This window comes from Mastigoproctus giganteus, unplaced genomic scaffold, assembly GCF_048544385.1.
Source record: "Mastigoproctus giganteus isolate SK-2022 unplaced genomic scaffold, ASM4854438v1 scaffold_15, whole genome shotgun sequence".
NCBI classification, from domain to species: Eukaryota; Metazoa; Arthropoda; class Arachnida; order Uropygi; family Thelyphonidae; genus Mastigoproctus; species Mastigoproctus giganteus.
Window position 1 is genome coordinate 1189427 of NW_028328292.1, and position 25113 is coordinate 1214539.

General features: G+C 35.9%; 1 protein-coding gene across 1 annotated transcript in view; it reads left to right on the forward strand.

The window, feature by feature from the left end:
* The window catches only part of Sbp2 (SECIS-binding protein 2), a 303049-nt gene that overhangs the window by 36047 nt on the left and 241889 nt on the right, over positions 1-25113 (forward strand). The window contains exon 3 of the mRNA XM_090389376.1: positions 2506-2713. Coding sequence (XP_090245502.1) covers positions 2506-2713 — 208 coding nt within the window. The remainder of the gene's footprint in view (positions 1-2505; positions 2714-25113) is intronic.

The window sequence follows — 25113 nt, forward strand, 5'->3', positions numbered from 1 at the left end:
CTTACATGTTTTTTTCATAAAAGTAATTTCATTTGGTGGGATTCGAACTGAGCTTTATGGGCAGGTACCCTAACCACTGTGCTAACCAGACATTCTTACAAGGCTGAAAATGTGGTATTAGAGTGTAATATGAACACTAATTTTTTTAATTAAGTGTTTAGTCAACAAATTAATTAGTTTTAGAGTGCTTAATGTGTGATATTATTTGAACAATATAAATGTGTGGTATTTTGAACATAATTATTTTTAAAGTGATTAACGAATGTTATTTATTTTGAACACAATTTTTTTTAATTAATGAGTATTAATTTTGAACGTAAATTAATGAGTGTTATTTTCCTAACTAAAGGTGTATTCATGAATTTTTAATTTCACAGTGTTATTATTTTTAACCAACAAATTATTTTTAATTAATAATACTTAATCAACAAATTAATTACTTTTAGTGAACAAAATAATATTTTTATATTTCCCCAACTGAAAATATAAAGTGTGTGTGTTTTTTTTTTTTTAATGTATTATTGATAAAGAATAACAAATGAATTATTGACAAAGCAATATTTTTTTTTAATTTCACATCTAAACTAAGTAACAGATTTTAATGATTTCAAGTTTTTATGGAAAGCTTAAGGAATCTAATAATAAAAATGTGTATGCACCATTTGAAATTTCACAAGACTAATGCGAACAAGCCAATTACACAACCGGAGATAACATTTTTCACAGAGAAATTATAAAGTTAAATGAAACAATTTCCACACCATGGTTAAAGCGTAGAAATATTCATTTCTTAAAATTGTAATGTACCGACATGTCATTAAACAAGAATATTATGTGAAATTATAAAGTTTTGAAATTAATTTCAATGAGCTGAATTTTTAAATTCTAAGGAGAAATTAAAAGTTAAATGATATTTCCCAACTGTGGTTAAAGTTTGAAAATAAATACCCATGTCTGAAAATTATAAGGTAAACATTGTAATTTCCAAGCTGTAATTATAATGTTCTTATTATTCTGATTAAAATTCAGATATCTTCAGATATCTGAATAAAGATACAGTTTTAATGAATGGAAGTCTTTTATTTGAATACTAAAGAGACAATATTAATGTGCACAGATCTTTATTAATTGTAAAGTTCTCAATTCAGATATCATACCATTATGAGGACAGTCCAATCTTTTTTCATTTCACGTATGAATTCTTCCAAGTATTTTTTGAGAAAGGGTTCATCACTTATTTGCAGTATGGAAAAATTTTCGAATTCCACCTCACGGCACCAAAGTAATTGTTGATGTCATTAAAGATGGATACTTTCTCTCTCCTAATTCTCTAATAGTAGTGCCCTATTAGAGAATTTGGGAATACTCCTTGATCTGTTCACTGTTCACAAGCCACACCCACATCCAACCATCCACCAGTTCACACCCACATCCAACCATATGATTGGAATAAGGTGTAGCAAAATTGAAAGCTTTTGAGGCAGAGGGCATCTTTCTCAATTCTAAAGTATATAATGCGATATCAATTTAAATAGCAAATATTTTATGATGAATACCTGAAATAAATGCATGGTGAAATATTTTAATAAATCCTGCACACTAAAGGACGGACAAAGGACAAAAATGAAAAAAGGAAGGACAAAAACGAAAAAAACAGCAGAAAGGAAAGAAAAATATTAATCAGAATCAATGACACAAGAAGACTTGAATTAATCAAGTTACATAAAGCACAGCAGCACTGGAATCTATTTTTCAGAGTGAATAATAGCAAATTCATTGACCAGGTGAATGTAATTCCCTTTATTGTGGTTAATATTGGAGATAAAGTGAAAATATGCAGTGTTTCTAGTTCAGTAATAACTTGAAGATCACAGGTGGGGGAGAAATTGTGTTGCTGCCCTTTGGTACTTAGCAGGGGCAGATTTTGGTCAAAATTAGCAGTCCTGGTAGTTCCCCCCCCTCCATGCTCTGTAATATAGTCCTAATAGTTCTCCCCCATACATGTAATACTGTAACTTCATAAAACCCTTGCTGATCACTCAGAAACACTTGGATAGTGGAGAATTAAGTTATGGACCAAAACTTGCTGACATTAGAAATAGAACTTCATTGTTGGACAGTATCATGAGCTTGTAATTCAAGCCTATCCAAAATCTGAGGAGGCTGTCAACACCTTGCGAGATTTGCCCTTCTAGAAATCTCAATGTCTCTATATGCGATGCAGGGATATTAAGATTTGTGATAATCAGTGGATGCAAGAATATTTTGGTGATATGATTCTTGATGCCTAAGGCCTTATTTCTATTGTTTTTATCAGAAGAAAATTTCTAATTGCAAAGTAACTTATTTAGCAAACATGTTAATGATGAAGGCTTGTTATTATAATAGTTCATAATTTTTTCTGCTTTATATATATATGTAAAGTAGAAACAATTATTATTTTATATTAGTTAATTTTATAATGTTTAAAAAAATTAATCAATTAATTACATTAATTTTTTAAAGTGCTATAAATCATCAAGGGCAGTTACATGTGCAACCACTTCATGTTTCTGCTGATCAATTGTACCAGCATACAGAATCATTTGGCTTCCATAATGCTAAACTACGTTCTTATAAGGAGAATCCCAAACACAGAGTAGCAGTCAGTAACTCAAAGTGTCCCGATATTCCAATTCAGAAGTCACCTACATCAAGCAGTTCAAATACAGAGGTAAGTATATTTTGTTGCCCCTAAAGTACTATCTGAAAATATGATTTAGCAACTTTGCTGCTCAGATTAATGAGGGATGACAAAAAAAAACCTCTTATACAAATATGTTTATAACAGTTACCATCAATAAAAAAAAATTTATTAAGGGAAAAAGTCAGCTATAACAATTTCTATTAATAGAAAAACTGTTATTAAGGAAAAAAAATCAGTTATAACATGTTTTTTTTTTTTTTTTTCGGTTTTTCTTTTCTAGGTCTTTTTTCTTTATCTGTTTTCAATGAAAAAAATTTACAAAATAGAATTCAAGTGTCTGAACTTGAAAAGTACTTAATATTTCCCATGGAAGCATTTTAACAATAATATAAGGAGGGGATTAAAAATTATTTGTATTCACCCACAAGTAGTTGTGATAGAAGGTTGAAACAAACACCATATATGAGTATTACACTTTTTCAACATAGTCACCAGACAAAATGACACATTTTTGCTACCCCTCAATAGACTTTTGCAGGCCAGTTTTGTAGAATTCCTCTGACTGTCCTTTAAACATGACTTGGCAGCTGAAGTCACCTCATCATCAGCAGCAAAGTGTTTTCCACGAAGAAAGGACTTTAAGGAAGGAAGGAAAGAGGAAGAAATCTGAGGGTGCAAGCTCGGGGGATCAGCAGGATGTGGCAGTATTTCAAATCCACATCCATGGGCAACAGCATGTGAGCAATGCACAGGGGCATTATCATGGAGTAAGTGCACACCTTTTGACAGGTTTTCCAGTCTTTTTGTTTTTATAGCAGAATGTAGCTTTATGAGGAGGTTTGAATAATTCTTTGCTGTCTGAGTACAGCCCTTTTGAAGGTAATCTGTTAGTATTACACCATGCTGAGTCCAAAAAACTGACAGTATCACCTTGCCAGCACTTGGTTGTACTTTGCCTTTTTTTGGGGGGGGGGGTGATTTTGCATCCTTCTGTTGTTTGGACATTTGTTTAGTTTCGGGATCATAGTGATTTATCCAAGTTTCATCCATGGTGACTAGCCATGAAAAAACTGCTCTTGCTTTACCTGGCACATCAATGACATTTCATGTGCACATTGTGCTCTTTACTTCTTCTGGTAAGGGGTCAGAAGTCTGGGAACCCATCTAACAGACACTTTATTCATATACAACTGTTGATGCAATATTCTCCACAGACCCTACACTAATTTGAATCTCTGTGACTAGTTCTTTGATGTTAATATGATGATCTTTCAGGATTAATGTCCTCTATATTTGCAAACTCTTTTCTGTTACAGCACTTGTTGGGTGTCCTGGGATTTCTTCATCATGCACTGATTTCTTCATCATGCACTGAGGTTCTTCCACATTTGAACTGTTTATAACGATGTGTAATAACACTGTAATCAGTGCAGTGTTCTTCATAAACAGCGACCATTTCTTCATGGATTGTTTTGGGTGTTTTCCCTTGCAGTAAGACGAACTGGATCACTTATCTGTATTCCACTTTATCCATTGTGACACTTCATTGCATTCATCACTGCAAAGAAGAAAAACGAATTGTCAGATTAAAACCAAATTTTGTGCAATTGCTATAGAGATTTCAAGGTATCAAACAAGAAAATTTCATCTTTCTATAACAACTACTTCTGGGCTAATATAAATCTTTTTTGAACTCCCCCTCGTACATGTGCATTTAGAAATGTTCAAAATTTGTGCAAATGAGCTCTCAGAAATATTTACATTCATGACAAACATCAGAGGGCGTGGTCATCAAAAAGAGAAATTTAAATTTAATTTTTATCCAATTTGATGATTGGTGATGAAACTTGGCTACATTTTTACATTCCTGAATCCAATTAGAAAGCAGTGTAGTGCAGTGAAAGCACAAGGGATCTTCAACCCTGAAAAAGTTTCATACCTAACCATCAGCTGGAAACGTGTTGACCTCATATATCTTGTTTACAAAAGGATTGTTGTTAATTGATTTCCCTGCACATATACCCACAATAACAGGGTAATGTTGAACAGGGGAAGGTTGAAATTCATGAATGTGGATTTGAACAATCGACTTACCCCGTACAGCTAGATTTGGCCCCACGTGACTATTATTTGGTCAGAAACATTGTCTCATCTTTATGGAATATAATTTAAAAATGGTGAAGAGCTAAAAGTAGCTGTGGAAGCCTGGTTTGATGCCCATCCTGAAGAACTTTTTTTTGATGAATTAAAGAATTAAACTCTGCAGATTAAATACAATGTCTATTGAACTTCAGGGTAAATGCATTAAAAAATAAAAAAACAGAATTTCGCATCTGTGTCTTTATACTCTGTTCTCAGAACTTTTTGACACTCCCACCCCGTAAACAGTAAACTTGATATACCTTCATCATCATCATCAGCCATTTTCAATCCACCGCAGGATGAAGGCCTCTCCAGCAACTTTCCAGTTCCTTCTGTTTTGTGCAATGGACATCCATATACTACCCATGAACTCATGGGTAGTATATGGATATTATGGATACCTCGTGAATTTCATCTGTCCATCTCCATCGTTGCCTTCCAGGTTTTCTTCTAGCTTCTCTTGGGTACCATTCTGTTATTTTCTTAGTCCATCTGTTATCATGTCTTCAAGCTGTGTCCTGCCCAAGACCATTTTAGTTCTTTAGCTTTGATAAGAATGTCCTTTACTTGAGTTTGCTGCCTAATCCGTGTGTTTCTCTTCTTATCTAACAGTCTGATTCCTAATATAATTTGTTCCATTCTTTTCTGTGTAGTTTTCAGCTTCTCTTCCATTCTTTTGGTGAGTGTCCAAGTTTCACTTCATAGGTCGTTTTTTTTTTTTTTTTTTGTTAGTTGTTGGCACATCGGCTTCTGTGGCTATAATGCACCTCCCAAAGTTTTTGTATTTTACTGTGATCCAAGCCTGAGGCGGGATTCGAACCCGCGACCTTTAGGTTGCCAGGCAGGCACTTTACCCACCTGGCTAGCCCGGTTGGCTCCATAAGTTGTGGTGGGAGTATACATTTGTCCATTAATTTACATTTCAGACAAATTGGGATATTTGCTATCCATCCAAAATTTATTCTTCTCTTGACTTCCCACCATTTATCATTATTACAGCTATTGACTTTTCCCAGGTAAGTATATGAATCCACCTTTTCAATTACTGATCCTTAAATAATTATATCCCTTTCTGTGGCATACTTGTTCTTCATTACTTTTGTTTCTGCCATATTTATCTTTATTCCGAAATCCTTACTAACTCTGCATAACTGATCAAGGTTTTCCTCTAATTCTTTGGGATCATGGCTTATGATCACAATGTCATCTGCAAATCGTAAATGGTTTAGGTACTCTCCATTCACATTGACTCCTTTCTGCGACCAGTTCAATCTTCTAAAAGCTTCCTCAAGGGCAGCAGTAAACAACTTTCGATATATTGTGTCTCGTTGTTGAACTCCTTTCTCAATTTTAAATTTGCTACTGTCTTTGTTTAGTCTAATAAAGGAGGTAGCATTCTCATATATTTTCTTCAAAATCATAACATATGGAGTATCTATGCCTTGTCTTTCCAGTTCCTGAAACATTGCCTTATGCTGTATGGAGTCAAATGCCTTTTCATAATCCACAAATGCCAGGCATAATGGTGTTTTATATTCATTTGCTTTTTCCATTAGCTGTGATATTACGTGAAGGTGATCCATATTTGAGAATCCTGTCCTCAAGCCAGCTTGCCCTTTCGATTGATTCTCATCAAGTATTCTTTCTAATCTGTTAGTAATGATCCTTGTGAACAACTTGTAGGTGTGGGATAAACAAGCTAATTGGTCTATAATTTCCAATTTCTGATTTATCTCCTTTCTTGTGCAGCAAAATTATGATTGCATTATTTCATTCCTTACGTGTCATGCCTTTCGTCATGTATTTTGTGAAGCCTTGCCAGTTTTTGTGTTATGTCTCTTCCTCCCAATTTTAACAACTCTACAGTAACTTCATCTTCCCCCAGCTTTCTGATGCTTCATTTTCTTCAACACATGTTCTACTTCATCAGAAGGATATTGGCTATGTCATTTCTGTTGCTAATTTGTAATCCATCTCCCCTACTGCTGGCATCATTCCCTCGCTCCTTATATAATTCTTTATAGTAGCCTTCTGCTATTTGAATTATGCCTTCTCTGCTATTTGAATTATGCCTTCTCTGCTATTTATAAGTATACCACCACTATTCTTCAGTTTCAGTATCATTTGTCTTTCTATATTACTGCTCATGGTTGCTGATTTATGTCCTTTGTTTTCCCTTAATGCTTGCTCTACTTTTTTTGTGTTAAATCTTATGTCCTCTCTGAGTCTCTTTCTAATGGCTTTGCATAACTCAGTATACTCAATTTTCTCCTTATCTTTCCCTTCATTTGTCATCTTCGGTTCATCATGACAAGTGTTTCTTTACTAATTGTTTCTTTTTTTTTGGATTTCTTTTTACCTATAGCTTTCTTGGGCTTTATCACTTTCAGAAAGTTGTAGTATTCCTCGTCGATATCTTGGTCCTGAACAGTCTGCAGAAGCTCAAACTTGTTCTTAAATTCCAGTACATACTGCTTTTTCTCCTCTTCTGTTATCTGAAAGACCTTCGTATTATCAATATCATTAATAAATATTGAAAAAAATAAGGTACCTGGCACTGAATTCTGAGGGTTTCTACTAATAAATTAATCCATTGAGAGCCTTAGATATTTAAAACTCTCTTCTTCCAATCAACTATTGTTTTTTTTCCAGAGCCCTCCCAGGCAAGCTAAGGCACAGACCAGGGTTTGTTCCCCACCAGAGACTATATATATATATCTCCTACCATACCCAGCTGCCTCCTCAGGGCAAAGGATGGGCAAAGTTGGGTCCCGCTTAAGGCCTCACAGCTAAACACTGGAGAAAGAACAGACCAACACAACCCAACCCTACACTACATAGACCAACACCAAAACTTACATTTACCTCTAGCGTTTACAGAGTTTGTATTGTGACACAGAGAATACTATGTGGTTTTAGGGGAGATCCCTGGTGCCGCTTGACAATAAACACTATATTCCTTTTTCCATAGCAGAATTTGGTTTTAATGCTACACTACTGCACTTTTTTTATGTACTTCTCTTTTCTTTTCTTTCATTTCATATATAACAAATATATAAAGTTGGTTCCAAAGTATTAACATTAGTGCATTATTATTTAGCATATTGAACAAGCCTATTGGTTGGAAATATGTTTAAGAATTTCTGCCTTTGGAATTCCATAAATTGTAAAACAAGTGTGGCAGATATAGAGTCAAGTGTCTAATTTTATTTAATTTTGAGTTTTCATTCCACATAATGCTTTTCACATAATTTAAAAAACTTAAGTAAACTGATCACAAGTAACTGTATTTCGGTTTCTTTATCAGTGGTGCTGATAATAACAGTTGAACTAAATTAATGGTTGCATCCAAAACAGACTTTATATACAAATACAGTGTAGTTGTGGTAGTCCTAATCCAAACTAAATTTAAAAATTCAAATTAAATTTAAAGACTGGTTGAAGTTACTTTTTTCAATTATGCTAGCCAACATGATTTTTACCTCCACTATTATATCAACTGTTTGCAATCAATTTTTATGTGTAGATTTTTAAAATAATTCTTAGTTTCATATCACAATTTATACATATAGGGGTTTTTGTGTTTACTGACAATGCATATATCTTACTACAGTTGGAGAAGTAGTTATGAAACTAATCTGCTGTATTACTTGCACATGGTAATGTTTGCATGTGCTCATAGATGGCAGTAATGTTGGAGAGGGTTAACATATTCAAATATCTGTCTGCTTCCCAACTCTCCATTTCCCTTGAAATAGAGAGTTGGGAGGGGACATCCCAGTGATGCTGCTGGTTCTATAGATTAGCATCACTGGGAACCACAACACCCACTGCCTAGGTTCCAAGCTACCTCTTAGGAATCCGACATGTTTGCTGTGACCCATGGAAACTTAGAAAGGGGATTCTGGTAGTTTCATGGCTTAGTTTAGTGCACTACTTTGACTTCTACTTTGACAAGTAGAAGATGGTGTTCCTTAGATGGCTCACCCAGGATCATTTGGCATGTGGGTCATTTGTTCACCTGCAAGGGTTAGGTTAGGCTGACAGATGTATGGGTATGATGTCTGGGTAGCCCTGGCATCCCTCCTGAGAGCATTTATTGCTTGCCAAATAGTGGGTGTCCCATCCTGGCTCTGTGGTGGGTAGGATGTCTTGGCACTGAATCAAAATAAAAACTAGTGTGTCCTGATGATCTAAACTTTTCTTCCAGGATCCAATACAGTTCCTATGATGGATATAAACAGATAGAAAATAATGAAACAGACCATTTCAGTAAAGAGACCCAGAACTGAAACCCTATCAAGTCCAATGCCTAGATCCCTGATAATTTACTCAATTGGTGAGAAGCCCATAGGGAAAATGTCTCTTTATTCAGAAGGGTTTGGAAGGTTTGGCTGGACCCCTAAATCTTTAAATTGGCTACATTCTGGGGACATACTTGTTGAAACCAAATGTGAGTGGCACTCCAAACAGCTCCTCTGAGCCATCTCTATTGAGAAAATGCTAATTATGATAATACCTCACAAGACACTGAACTCATCCCAGGTGTGATATCTGAATGGGATCTTCTGAAGTGTCTGAAAAGATCTGTTTGAAGCTAAAATTGCAAGGAGTGACAGCTGCAAAATGAATATTTGTGTGTAGGAATGGGCATCTAGTCCTGATTAGAAACTTTATCCTTAGTTTTGATGTACCAATGTCTTCTAATTCTGTTACAGCAGATACTTGTGTTGCCCAGTATAGCCATTTATCCCAAATCCCTTAAGATGCTTTAAGTGTCAGAAATATGGACACTCACAAATAGCTTGCCATGGTGCCCTTGTATGCACTCAGTGTGGTGCAGAGGACTATGGAATTACATTATGTTTAGCTACAAAACCCACCTGTATCAACTGCTGAGGAGAGCACCCTTCATACTCGTGAGCATGCCAGAGGTGGCAAGAAGATAAAGAATTAAAGGAATTTAAAGCAGAGCTGAACATCTCATATCAGGAGACAAGAAAAGCAGTGAAACCAGTAAATTAGCCAATGTAAAAAAGATTGTAAAGAAGTGTTACATTGGAACAAAATAGAAATGACTATACCACTGAAAGAGTCACTTACACCCATTGCCTGCTATTTACTGGGTTCTCAATAACCTGTAAAGAAAATTTACTCAGCTGCCACTTCAATATCACTACCTCCTAATGCTCCAGCACTACCAAAATGCAGTGGTAAGGTAACTTTACAGAAAATCCAAGTGCCAAAAGCAGTGCAAAGAAAAATGGATGCCAAAATTGAGGAGGTAACTCATGAATCAGTCTTGGAAATCTTTGCAGAGGAAGAAATGGACATAGAACAGTGTCCATACTTCCCCAAAAAAGAAAAACCCAATACTGAGAAAAATAAGTCCTCGCCACTCTAAGCTGACCAGTAGATCTATCAATCCCAAATAAGGCTAAATTTCTACAGTGGAATTGTGGATTTCTGGCAAACTACTCAAGACATCAAGGCCCTCCTGCAAAAGTATGAACTAGTCTGCTTTTGCTTTTGCTTACAGGAGACATCTGAAGGCCGATGATGAGTCCACCATGTGTAACCTTACTATCATTCTTAAGGTGAAGTAAACATTGGTGAAGGTGAAGTAAACATTGGCAGTGAGCTAGATGATTTTCTAATAACTGAGAGGAAAGTGGAGGAGAAATTGTTGAGGATAAACATAAAAAAGGCACCCGGGGTGGATGGGATCTATCCAGTTATATTAAAGGAGGCAGCAAAGGAAGTAAGCAAACCCCTAGCCATAATTATGAGAGCTTCTTTGGACTCAGGGGAGGTACCCATGGACTGGAGATGTGCAAATGTAACCCCAATTCACAAAGGAGGATCAAAGGCTGACACAAGTAATTATAGACCTGTTAGTTTAACTTCGGTTCCAGGAAAATTAATGGAGGCACTGGTTAAAGAAGCACTGCAGGATCATCTGGACAAGAATTCAGTTATAGCTCAGACACAGCATGGGTTTGTTAAGGGCAGGTCTTGTCTGACCAATTTGATTGGATACTATGATGTAGTCACAAAAGAACTGGATGCAGGGAATAACTTTGATATTATATATTTGGATCTTAGAAAGGCTTTTGATACTGTTGCGCATGGAAGACTGCTGCACAAATTGGAGAAGTGTGGCATTCGAGGCAAATTGCTGCTATGGATAAAGGGATGGTTGAGTGGCAGAAGACAGAGAGTGGTAATCAATGGACACTGCTCAACGTGGACTAATGTTATTAGTGGAGTTCCTCAGGGTTCAGTGTTGGGTCCATTGTTGTTTTCTGTATTTATAAATGATATTGATGATGGTGTATCAGGCTTAATGTCCAAGTTTGCAGACGATACAAAGGTTGGCAGGGTTGTTAAGGACACTACTGATACTATGCTGCTGCAACAGGATCTGGAAAGGTTGAGCAGATGGGCTGAGAGGTGGCAAATGAAGTTTAACATTGACAAATGTAAAGTACTACATATGGGAAACAGTAACCCCAGATCAACGTATCAACTCTGTGGTACTACGCTGACAGTGGTAGAGAATGAAAAGGACCTGGGGGTAATTGTGCAGGCAGATATGAAGTTCTCTGAGCAGTGCAGACGAGCTGCAAGAGTAGCTCATGGTGTCTTGTCAATGATATACAGGAATTTTTCTAGCAGGGACAGGGATGTGATTATTCCCTTGTATAAGGCATTGGTCAGGCCACACCTTGAGTACTGTATACAGGTCTGGAGGCCTCATTTCAAGAAGGATGTAGAGCTGCTGGAACGAGTACAGAGAAGGGCAACAAGATTAGTGAATGGAACAAAGGGTTGCTCTTACGAAGAAAGGCTTAAGTTTTGCAAATTACAGAGCCTGGAGACTAGGCATCGCCGAGGTGATCTGATAGAGGTGTACAAGGCTTTGAATGGCTTGAGCATGCTCAATGCCGATGGGATTCTTCCTCTTGCTCAGAATAATCACCTGAGAGGGCATAAATTCAAATTGAGGAAGGACGGATGTTGGATAGATGTGCGGAAATTCGCCTTTAGCCAGCGGGCAGTTGGTTTGTGGAATAGACTTCCATCGCTTGTTGTTGAAGTTGATAGCCTAAACAAATTTAAGGCTCAGCTGGACAGGTATTTCGAACGAATTGAGGGGTGAAATGGGAGTAGTGGTTGTTTTTTTTTTTTTTTTTTTTTTATTGGCTGATGCTGAATAAGCTTGCTTTCTTGCATCATATGCCTCTACTAATGCTAATGCTAAGGATAAAAGTGGATATGAAAGACTTGCCAGTCAGTGATAGCCAAGTGGAACAGAATGGGATGAGAAAAGGACCCAGATTCCTTTACAAAAGGTGTAGTAGGCCATCATGTAGTAGCTCTGTAAATTTGCTAGATAACAGAAAGAGTAGTAAGCCCCAAACCATTTATTACTATTGCAAACATTGTATGCAAATAGAAAACAGAAGGTAATGTAACCATTCATTCCAAGCTGAGTAGACCACAGTTAATGACAGCTAGAGCAGGTTGATTGAAATGGATAATGAAAGGAAATTGCAAAGGCACCCTTAATGAGTTGATTTGAGAAACAGTTAACAGAACTGGAAGAAGCATAGGACTAGCAACCATCAATGAAATGCTTCATAGAATGGGTTACCATTTTCATTTAGCTGCTCAAAAGCCAAAACTGTCTCCCAGCAATGCACCTCACCATCTATCCAGGTGCAAAGAATAGAAGGACATTACAGTACAATGGCAGAATGTGATGTGGAATGGTGAATTATGTTACACAGTCTGGGAATCAGATAGACACACCTAGTTGTGGTGTATGCCCAAAGAATAGTTTCATCCAGATTGTGTTGCACCAGTGATGAAGTTTGGCAATGGTAGTGTGATAGCATGGGACTATTTTATGCTTTGGACTTGGTCCCAATGGTTGTCATCAATGAAATGAATGCAGTTATCTGTTATGATATCCCAAGCAAATCTGCCTTGCCTGCATTGTGACAGTTCTTGGGAGGGAGGGCCTGTTTTTATGAGCTTTAAGTTACAAAGCATGGTCACTACAACTTTGTTTTGAGGAAAATGAGATATTTTCTGTTATCAGCTCAGAGTCCAAATCAGAATCCTTTGGGATGTTTTAAAATAACACTTCAACAAGAACAAGACGTCCTGTTTCAAGAGAAAAATAGTCACAGCTTTGTGTGTATGGTTGGGCGTGTGGTTGGTAGCAAGAGTCCACTTTCCACATTCCAAAAACTTGTAGAAATTGTCTTGTAAAGGTTATTGATATCATTAAGCCCATGAAGGTCATATTAACCCTTTGCAGTCCAGCTTATTTTCACTGTCTTTCCCATGCAGTCTAGCTCTATCATTTAAAAAATTACTGGTTGAAATGTGATGCTCAAAAATTATTAATTTTGAGTTTACGTGAGCTAATATATAAAACATCATGACAAAGCTCTAATTTAAAAGTTCTAATGCAATATTTCTTCCTGGAAGAATATATTCTCAAAACCTATCCAGATAATTGGCAGTTTTTTAACTTTATAGAGCCTTTACTTTGAATTCCTTCTTTGTCCGTTTGTGGGTGGGCAGAGATGCAACATCCATAATAACTGCAGAAATCTCTTTCTGCTAAATACATTCTTGAAAAATTTAGTTGTCTCTTCATTCTTCAGACTATTACTTTATATTAGTTTTTTTTCATTTAATCCCACATTGATAATAGGCTCCAAAACACTCCTTTAGTTCATTTAGTGAAACCTAAAGTCAGCCACACCACATGGAACAGTTGGAAACTATCTTATTTGTATGAGCTTCTTTTTTTGCCTTCAGTTTCTCCAGAAAGGCCTAACAATTTCTAATTTTGTCATCAGAAAGGCCTTTACTAGACCTTGATGACAAGTCTATATCACTCACAGAGTATAAATTATTTTGTGACTTCTATGCCATAAAAAACAATGCTGCCTGCTGTTAACAGTTGAATATAAACATTAGTAAACACCCACTTAGTTTTTTCATATCATTTTTACGAGTATAAATGGATGATAATACAGTGAGAAAACAAATTTTATAATCAGAAATGCTGAGAGTCATGCCAATTTCCACATTGAACTTGAGAAGGTCAGAAAAAAAAAAAACTATCTGTTGTTATCTATTGAATATAAATGTTGATTTAGTTTTTCAGATTGTTTATATGAAGCATAAATAGACGCAATACAGTAATTGAGTCAGCACACCAGGAAAACAAATTTCCTAATTGGAAATGTTGGTGATTGCACTGGTTAAGACATTCAGACATCAAGAAGACAAAAGAAAAAAAAACTGTCTGCTACAGATATCGGTATGCTTATTAATCAGTACAGCATGAAAACAAATTTCATAATTGGAAATGTTGACATTTTTGCAGTGCCACAACATTTGACTGAAAGAGAATTAAAAAAAAAAAAAATGCTGCCTGCATTTAACAACCAAATATAATCATCAATAAATATGGATTTATCTTTGCAGATTGTGTATATAGGCTAGATGTATATTACTAAGTTATTGAGGAGGATTGTGAAGATAAAATAGAATGCTAGCCAAATAAAAAGAGAAGAATAAGATAATGAAAAAATAAACAATGGATACTGCCATTCTGTGACAGAATGTTAAACTCTTTGTCATTTGTAAAGCATCAACCTTTCAGTGCCTTTTGAAATCATTGAAGATGTGGAAGTTACAGGTTAACAGGTTCAAAGCTGTAGGCAGAGTATTCTTTTATCATCTTCCAGCTGAACGAATTTAGTAGACCCTTCATAGCATTGGCTGTATGTGAACAGTATTTCCAAAGAGTATGATAGTTCCTTGTAACAGTTTTCCCCAAACATTTGGTTTGATGCTGTGTCAGGATGCTGATAAGGTGACACAATGATGTAGTGCACCGATGGTTGTGTCATACTCAGGTGGTAGATGACTTTCATCAACCGGTGAAATACCACCACTTTGCTTATTGGAGGCTTGAAGTGGTGAAATCCATGTTTAGTCTCTAGAGCAAAGTTTCCGGCATCCCCCTCTCCCCATACTTCTCCTTCAACCCATGCACGGTACTAAATACTATAGGTTTTGATACCTTTCGTGTTTGGGATTTTCATAAAAAAAAAAAAAAATTCCAAGATTTCCATAGGCCAGTGTAGTAAGACCAAGTTAGGTAATGTATGCACTGCATTAGATTTTCAGGTGCATTAGTTTTTTTTTAAATTAATTTATTTTTTATTTTTATTTTTTTGCGATTAATAGGAGTGAAAAGTGAATATACAGTAGTTGTATTTTTATCATTTAATTACTAAGATATAACTTTATAGAACATTTAATAAAACTTTATAGTTTTATGTTCTCTAAATTTAGCTGTTTAGTTTAATTACAACTGTATAATATTTATTACTCTTTTCCCATACTCTTTAAGTCTTCTTTTCTCTCTCTCTCTCTCTCTCCCCCCCCCTCTCCCGCTATCCTCCCATCTCTTCAAGTGATGCCACATTTGTGAGTGTTATATAGCAATACACATGATAGACATGTGTATTGCTATATAACACTATGCATAGACTGTCTAAAGCTAACAATATGGCATTAAAACAGTGAATCTATGAATATTTTTCCCTTACTGTTTATATGGAAAAAAGAAATAAAGAAAAAATTTTTATATGCCAGATTTTTATGAAATTTGGTATGGCTTGACAGTTCTTTCTAAAAGAACTAAATATAAAGAAAATTCACATTATATATATATATATATATATATATATATATATATATATACTATCATTGAAATATATTAAATAAAGTTAAATTATAATAAAATGAAGAAATAATTAAGCATTCATTAGAGGCAGCGACATGCAATTCCTCCATATGAAGCTGAAATACATCCATTATTTTAAATTAAATAAAACATAAGCCAGTAGTATGGCAAAAACTGTAGAGCGAAAATTAACATAAAAATAACCCAAATAAACAATCGAACGAAAAGAAAGAATAGATATAAATAGTAGCCCAGAAACCCTAATATAATTTCGATCTTTAAATCCAATTAACAAAAACTATACAAATTTTAGAATAATGCCAATTAGTTATTAATTTAGCGGTACCCCCCCGAGAGGTACCAGTTCCGAAAGACGTGAAATATCACCCAAAGAGGGTTAAAGGAACTACCAAACGATAACAAAATCAAAATAAACTAAAATAAAATAGAATAGACTGACCATCATGCCCCATATCGACAGAGGACCACGAGGCCAATAATGGTCATGGAATCGCTGCATTTCAATCGTCATACAAAACATCGCAAAGGCGGAAATATCGAAGAACCAAACCACCCTTCCATTCTCCGATAGATCAACCAATGCAGAGGATTTGCATGGCGGTGGTCCTTATGCAGCGAAAATAAACTATAGAACAGACAGCACTCTAAAGCAGAGCCACACTACTGACATACTGTAAGCTGAATCAGCTTATATTGAAGAAAAAAGGAAATAGATGGCAGCACAGGCGTTGCTAAATTAGCATATCGACCCATTACTATTGAATTATAATAAATGTTGACGAAAATTAAATTATAATAAAAAATTAAAATAATTAAGCATTCATTAGAGGCAGCAACTTGCAATTCCTCCATATGAAGCCGAAATACATACTATCATTGAAATATATTAAATAAAGTTAAATTATAATAAAATGAAGAAATAATTAAGCATTCATTAGAGGCAGCGACATGCAATTCCTCCATATGAAGCTGAAATACATCCATTATTTTAAATTAAATAAAACATAAGCCAGTAGTATGGCAAAAACTGTAGAGCGAAAATTAACATAAAAATAACCCAAATAAACAATCGAACGAAAAGAAAGAATAGATATAAATAGTAGCCCAGAAACCCTAATATAATTTCGATCTTTAAATCCAATTAACAAAAACTATACAAATTTTAGAATAATGCCAATTAGTTATTAATTTAGCGGTACCCCCCCGAGAGGTACCAGTTCCGAAAGACGTGAAATATCACCCAAAGAGGGTTAAAGGAACTACCAAACGATAACAAAATCAAAATAAACTAAAATAAAATAGAATAGACTGACCATCATGCCCCATATCGACAGAGGACCACGAGGCCAATAATGGTCATGGAATCGCTGCATTTCAATCGTCATACAAAACATCGCAAAGGCGGAAATATCGAAGAACCAAACCACCCTTCCATTCTCCGATAGATCAACCAATGCAGAGGATTTGCATGGCGGTGGTCCTTATGCAGCGAAAATAAACTATAGAACAGACAGCACTCTAAAGCAGAGCCACACTACTGACATACTGTAAGCTGAATCAGCTTATATTGAAGAAAAAAGGAAATAGATGGCAGCACAGGCGTTGCTAAATTAGCATATCGACCCATTACTATTGAATTATAATAAATGTTGACGAAAATTAAATTATAATAAAAAATTAAAATAATTAAGCATTCATTAGAGGCAGCAACTTGCAATTCCTCCATATGAAGCCGAAATACATACTATCATTGAAATATATTAAATAAAGTTAAATTATAATAAAATGAAGAAATAATTAAGCATTCATTAGAGGCAGCGACATGCAATTCCTCCATATGAAGCTGAAATACATCCATTATTTTAAATTAAATAAAACATAAGCCAGTAGTATGGCAAAAACTGTAGAGCGAAAATTAACATAAAAATAACCCAAATAAACAATCGAACGAAAAGAAAGAATAGATATAAATAGTAGCCCAGAAACCCTAATATAATTTCGATCTTTAAATCCAATTAACAAAAACTATACAAATTTTAGAATAATGCCAATTAGTTATTAATTTAGCGGTACCCCCCCGAGAGGTACCAGTTCCGAAAGACGTGAAATATCACCCAAAGAGGGTTAAAGGAACTACCAAACGATAACAAAATCAAAATAAACTAAAATAAAATAGAATAGACTGACCATCATGCCCCATATCGACAGAGGACCACGAGGCCAATAATGGTCATGGAATCGCTGCATTTCAATCGTCATACAAAACATCGCAAAGGCGGAAATATCGAAGAACCAAACCACCCTTCCATTCTCCGATAGATCAACCAATGCAGAGGATTTGCATGGCGGTGGTCCTTATGCAGCGAAAATAAACTATAGAACAGACAGCACTCTAAAGCAGAGCCACACTACTGACATACTGTAAGCTGAATCAGCTTATATTGAAGAAAAAAGGAAATAGATGGCAGCACAGGCGTTGCTAAATTAGCATATCGACCCATTACTATTGAATTATAATAAATGTTGACGAAAATTAAATTATAATAAAAAATTAAAATAATTAAGCATTATCGTTTGGTAGTTCCTTTAACCCTCTTTGGGTGATATTTCACGTCTTTCGGAACTGGTACCTCTCGGGGGGGTACCGCTAAATTAATAACTAATTGGCATTATTCTAAAATTTGTATAGTTTTTGTTAATTGGATTTAAAGATCGAAATTATATTAGGGTTTCTGGGCTACTATTTATATCTATTCTTTCTTTTCGTTCGATTGTTTATTTGGGTTATTTTTATGTTAATTTTCGCTCTACAGTTTTTGCCATACTACTGGCTTATGTTTTATTTAATTTAAAATAATGGATATATATATATATATATATAGAGAGAGAGAGAGAGACAGAGACAGAGACAAAAAGGTAAAAATCAGTATATTTGTGTATATGGTAGGGGAGTTGAGCTATAAGGTGTAGTAACCATGGAAGAATAGGGATAACCTGTAAGTAAAAAATTAATTTACCTGAAATAAATATAAAATGAAATTAATAAGGGCATAATAATTATAAGAACCAAAAGCTGTGGGTCCTAGGACTTCTAACTACTTCTTTACTAGGGTCGGCAACAAAAATTGTAGGAGCCACAACAACAGTCCAGGTCTCTGTTTCTGTTATGATGTACACGTAAACGGTATATGTATACATCACAGCCGACCCGACAGAGACCAGAAGGAAGAATAAAATAATAAGTAAACTATAAAATAAAATAAAAATAATAATGATAAATAAAAACCTATGGAAAGAAAAATATAAAATTTAAACTCAAAAATAACTCAAGAGATGGGGCAAAAACAAGAGAACTTACTGTCTGTATGGACTGGAAGACGTTGTTGTCAATGGCGATTGAAGGAGCACTAAGTGTTCACTTCAGGTATATATATATATGTGTGTGTGTGTGTGTGTGTGTGTCAGTTGAAGTAGCCCTGTGTAGCGGGGGGAAGGTGTAAAATTGTAATCCGGCACTACCTGTGTGACGGGGAAGTGAGCAGTTAAACAGATGAGGCAAAAAGTCAACAGAGGGAGAAACAAAAACTAACAAAGTAGTGTGGAAAAGACACTAAACTTTGTAATAGAAGAAACAAGTAACAATAGTAGAGAAATAGCATCCATCTCAATATTGCTTTTGGCCAGTCTAATTGCTCACGAGAAATAAAATGTAGTAAAATGAACGGCTGAAAGTAATTGAAATGGAGGTGAATAAAGTAGTGCTCGGGCAGTCTGGGGTTGAAAGCCCGTACCACAGGTGGCCCCTGGACGGATGACTGGACAATTGTCTCATGTGTTTAAGTCAATAGTGGCAATGCTAAAGAAATCAAAATAAGATAAAACAATGAGATAAAAAAGTAAAAATATAAGGATACACAAAAACGATGACAAGACAAGAAACATAATACCCCTGTCAATAGACAATCCGTGGGCACGAGCTTTCCACACTGTGAGACACAACAGAGTAAAGGGGATATGAAACTATACAATATGTACAAGCGAGAATGTAAAGGAGGTTAGTATATTGACATGATGCTTAGAACTGGGTCGTAGTTTGTAATATTTTTAAATTTAATAATGTTAAATGCTTTTGTGAAGTGATGGCAGAGGAAAGCACCTGGGAATTTATTATGTAGTAATTTATTGTAGAGTATTTTAATATTGTCTGAAAATAGACTGATGCTATTGCATATTGTAGCAATTCTTATACATTGGGAAAGAATTATATTTGCATGAATTTTTCAATGACTACATTGAAGCTAAAAGCTTCTCTTTTGTTGTATATGTTGATAGTAGTATGGGGGCTGTTGATTTTTTGGTCTAGGTAGTTGGCTGAAAGGTCATTATTATTTGTTTTATCCAGGGTTAGTTCTGCAGGGTAAAAACCAGCAAAGTTCTGTTTAAAAGTTGGGTAGTTGAAAATGATCAAGTTGTCAATGTATCTATAAAGCTGTATGTCTGAGGGTAGGGTTGTCTCGGCCCAGTATAGGTTAGCTAAGACACAGCTAGCAGGGCTACCCATGGGGATACCTATGGTTTGTAAGTAGATAGATTTACCATCAAAAATGTAATTGTTGGAAACACAGAGATTAATTAGGTTATTCCAAAAGACAGACTTACAACCAATAATATCTAAGTAGTTGTAAATTATATTTAGCACGGATTTTAAGTTAACTTGGTTTATGCTGGTGAAAAGACTGTTGAAGTCAAATGTTTGCACATGAGTGATGTTATTAGTTTTTAGAGCATTTAAGACCGGCAGATTGTTATTAATAATTCTGCTATCGGGAAGGATGTCCATAATAGGTAGGTAGGTTTTAGTGACTGTTCCAAAGTTTTTCCGGGTTTAGGAGCATAACTTGAGGTCCTTCAGGTTGTCACAGACATTCTCTCAGATATGCCAGACAAGCTGTACTTTGCTACCTGGGAGTCTAAAATGCTGATGGAACTGATATTCGGGTGACACTGAAGTCAAGTGGACCCAATTTCGGCGAAGTCCGGACAGTCTGTGACAGCCAAATCCTCTACTTGCACTTTCATGATGGTGGGAATGTTAGTAATCCTGGGTATAACCTCCATGCACAAGCACACGGTGGGTGACCATTAGGGCTTGCAAACCGGGTTTATAAACCGACTAAACCCGGTTTTCATATTGAGTTGTTAAAACCGAAACCGAGCTTCTAAAACCGGATTCGAATATTTTTTTAGTTAGCCCTCGAATATAGTTTTTTGTTACACACATTTTCTTTTGTTTGTTCGTTTGTCTGGATCTTTCAACTGCTTTATGTTTTAAACATGTTTTTTATTTTATTTTATTTTATTTTATTTTATGTTTAGGTACGAATCTCATGGGCAAGTGGCCCAAATCTAGGAGCGGTACCTTTTATCTTCTCACCTGTATCATGGCACGATGCAGGTGTACTCATTTATGACTGAGTGAGTCGGAGCGATAGCGTAAAAGAAAATGCTCAACATTTCTCCGTTCCATCTATCTTGTTCGCCAGGCAAGTTATGAAACGCGCCGTATTGATGGTTACCCACTAGAAACAGATTCGCTGAATATTGCATCAAATTTCAATCGTAGAAAGTTTTTTCTTCTTTATTCCTATTAAATTTGCGATCAAATGTTCTCCAAAAAGCAGCTTCACCAAATTTAGCTTTTATGTAATTTTGAAAATACAATAGATTTAATTGGGGAAAAAAAAATTGCAAGTAAATAAATAAAAAATTTCTTTCGTGAAAATTTTGAAACTTGCCTCCTTTAGACTCTTCATTCAGTGCTTGCGGGAGTGACTCATAGTATTGTGCCTGTGTTATCTTCAATATTTTTATTTAAAATTGTTGGTGATATAAATTCCTACTAATTAATATTTATTACTCTTAATATGTCTAAGATGAAATCAAATGTATGGAATTATTTTGCTCGAAAAAGCAAAGATGAAGCACAATGTTCGAAATGTTAGATGATAATGAAGTCGTCTGGAGGATCTACATCATCTTTGATGTTGCATTTAAAGAAAATGCATCAGATTGACATTAAACAAGATAACAGTGAACCTCCCGTAAAAATGGTAAGAACATTAAAAAACTTTATCGTTAAAAAATCTATGGAAGAAGAGATTTCAAAATTAGCTGCTTTAGATGGATTTTCTTTTAATTCAATTGCCAAGAGTGAGTTTATACAATCAAGCCTTCACCTTCAGAGAAATAAATACGATAAATTACCACCAGTCTCAGTGAATGGAATTAAAAATATGGTTCTGAATTATTATAAAACTAAGAAAGAAGAACTCATTCAGCATTTCAAAAATTCATTGGTTTTGGGTGCACGGTATTCATTGACTCTAGACGAATATACGTCTATACAAAATAAAAGGTATATGAATATAAATGTGCATTCAAAAGACAACAATCATTGGTCGTTAGGTCTTAATGAGATTAATGGTTCACTTGATAGCAGAAGAACTGAGACATAAGCATAGGGAAATCAAAATTGAGAGTAGGAGTGTGCTATAGGCCTAATGACTCTGATGAGTATAATAATATATTGTACAGGGAAATAGAGTGGGCCAGTAAATCAGAGAGTCTTATAATGGGGGATTTTAATTTCCCAGATATTGACTGGAATTTGTGGGTTGGTCACTCGCACACTAGCAAGGCTTTTGTGGATTTATTGGATGATTGTTTTCTACATCAGCATGTTCGTGAGGCAACAAGAGGGAGCAATACTCTTGATCTGATTATCAGTAGTGATTCTTCATGCATTAAGAACCTGCAGATAAATGAACCACTAGGTGGCAGTGATCACAGTGTGTTGAAGTGGGATTTACTCAAGGAGGTAACTACCATCAGAGGTAAAGGGAAGGGTTTTTGTTTTCGTAAAGGCGACTATGATGGTCTGAGACAGTATTTAAATTCTATACAGTGGGACCAACTGATGATGTTACCAACAGCAAATTCAAAATGGGAAGCATTCAAGGAACTAATCTTGGTGGCTACCAGGCTTTACATACCAACTAAGAAATATTGTTCAAGGTTTAGGCCTAAATGGTTGTCAGATGGACTAATGAGACATGTGGCAGAGAAGAAAAATGCATGGGATACATACAAATTAATGGGTGACATGGAAGCCTATGATAGATATAAGTTGGTCTGTAACCAAGTCACAAAGGAGATTAGGCAGGCAAAGGCAGACTACGAAAAATCCTTGGCAAAGGATGCAAAGAAAAACAGAAAGGAGTTCTTTACATACTTGAACTCGAGAAGGAAAGGGATGAATCAGATTGGTCCACTGGATATTGATGGTTCAACAGTTGAGGATCCTGCTCAGGTGGCTAACAATCTAAACGAGTATTTTGCATCTACATTCACGCATGAGGAGTTATTCAGGAGGAGAATGATGTAGGTAAAGTAAACATTGGCAGTGAGCTGGATGATTTTGTAATAACTGAGAGGAAAGTGGAGGAGAGATTGTTGAGGATAAACATAAAAAAGGCACCTGGGGTGGATGGGATCTATCCAGTTATATTAAAGGAGGCAGCAAAGGAAGTATGCAAACCCCTAGCCATAATTATGAGAGCTTCTTTGGACTCAGGGGAGGTACCCATAGACTGGAGGTGTGCAAATGTAACCCCAATTCACAAAGGAGGATCAAAGGCTGACACAAGTAATTATAGACCTGTTAGTTTAACTTCTGTTCCAGGTAAATTAATGGAGGCACTGGTTAAAGAAGCACTGCAGGATCATCTAGACAAGAATTCAGTTATAGCTCAGACGCAGCATGGTTTTGTTAAGGGCAGGTCTTGCCTGACCAATTTGATTGGATACTATGATGTAGTCACAAAAGAACTGGATGCAGGGAATAACTTTGATATTATATATTTGGATCTTAGAAAGGCTTTTGATACTGTTGCACATGGAAGACTGCTGCACAAATTGGAGCAGTGTGGCATTGGAGGCAAATTGCTGCTATGGATAAGGGGATGGTTGAGTGGCAGAAGACAGAGAGTGGTAATCAATGGACACTGCTCAACGTGGACTAATGTTATTAGTGGAGTTCCTCAAGGTTCAGTGTTGGGTCCATTGTTGTTTTCGGTGTTTATGAATGATATTGATGATGGGATATCAAGTTTAATGTCTAAGTTTGCAGATGATACAAAGGTTGGCAGGGTCGTTAAGGACACTACTGACGCTATGCTGCTGCAACAGGATCTGGAAAGGTTGAACAGATGGGCTGAGAGGTGGCAAATGAAGTTTAACATTGACAAATGTAAAGTACTACATATGGGTAACAGTAACCCCAGAGCAATGTATCAACTCTGCGGTACTACACTGACAGTGGTGGAGAATGAAAAGGACCTGGGGGTAATTGTGCAGGCAGATATGAAGTTCTCTGAGCAGTGCAGACGAGCTGCAAGAGTAGCTCATGGTGTCTTGTCAATGATATACAGGAATTTTTCTAGCAGGGATAAGGAGGTGATTATTCCCTTGTATAAGGCAATGGTTAGGCCACATCTTGAGTACTGTATACAGGTCTGGAGGCCTCATTTCAAGAAGGATGTAGAGCTGCTGGAACGGGTACAGAGAAGGGCAACAAGATTAGTAAATGGAACAAAGGGTTGCTCTTACGAAGAAAGGCTTAAGTTTTGCAAATTACAGAGTCTGGAGACTAGGCACCGGCGAGGTGATCTGATAGAGGTGATAAGGCTTTGAATGGTTTGAGCATGCTCAATGCCAATGGGATTCTTCATCTTTCTCAGAATAATCACCTCAGAGGGCATAAATTCAAATTGAGGAAGGACGGATGTCGGATAGATGTGCGGAAATTTGCCTTTGGCCAGCGGGTGGTTGGTTGGTGGAACCGACTTCCATCACTTGTTGTTGAAGTTGATAGCCTAAACAAATTTAAAGCTCAACTGGACAGGTATTTTGAATGAACGGAGGGGTGAAATGGGAGAGGGTTTTTTTTTTTTTTTTTGGCTGATGCTGAATAAGCTTGCTTTCTTGCATCATATGCCTCTACTAATGCTAATGCTAATGCTAATTGTGAATGGACACTTGAAGGAATTTGGTTTGAACTTGGATGAGGATATTGTTGCCTGCACCACTGATGGAGCAGCAAGGATGATTAAGTTTGGCAAGTAAATTATGCCTAATCATCAACAATGTATAGCCCATTATACACATCTGTCAGTTATAGATGTACTTTATGAAAAAGCAATCAATTATGGTTCCACAGTCTCTGAGTCTCCCAAAGACAATGAAGAAAATGAAAATAATGAAGAAAGTAGTGATGATGAAGAAGTTGAAGAAAGACAGCAAGGCATGCTTTATCAAACCGACTTTACCGATGAGCTCGTTTATTTCTTCAATCCAATGGCCAATATTGCACAAACTATTAACAAAGTCAGAAAAATTTGCAAGCTTTTTCGAAAATCGCCTA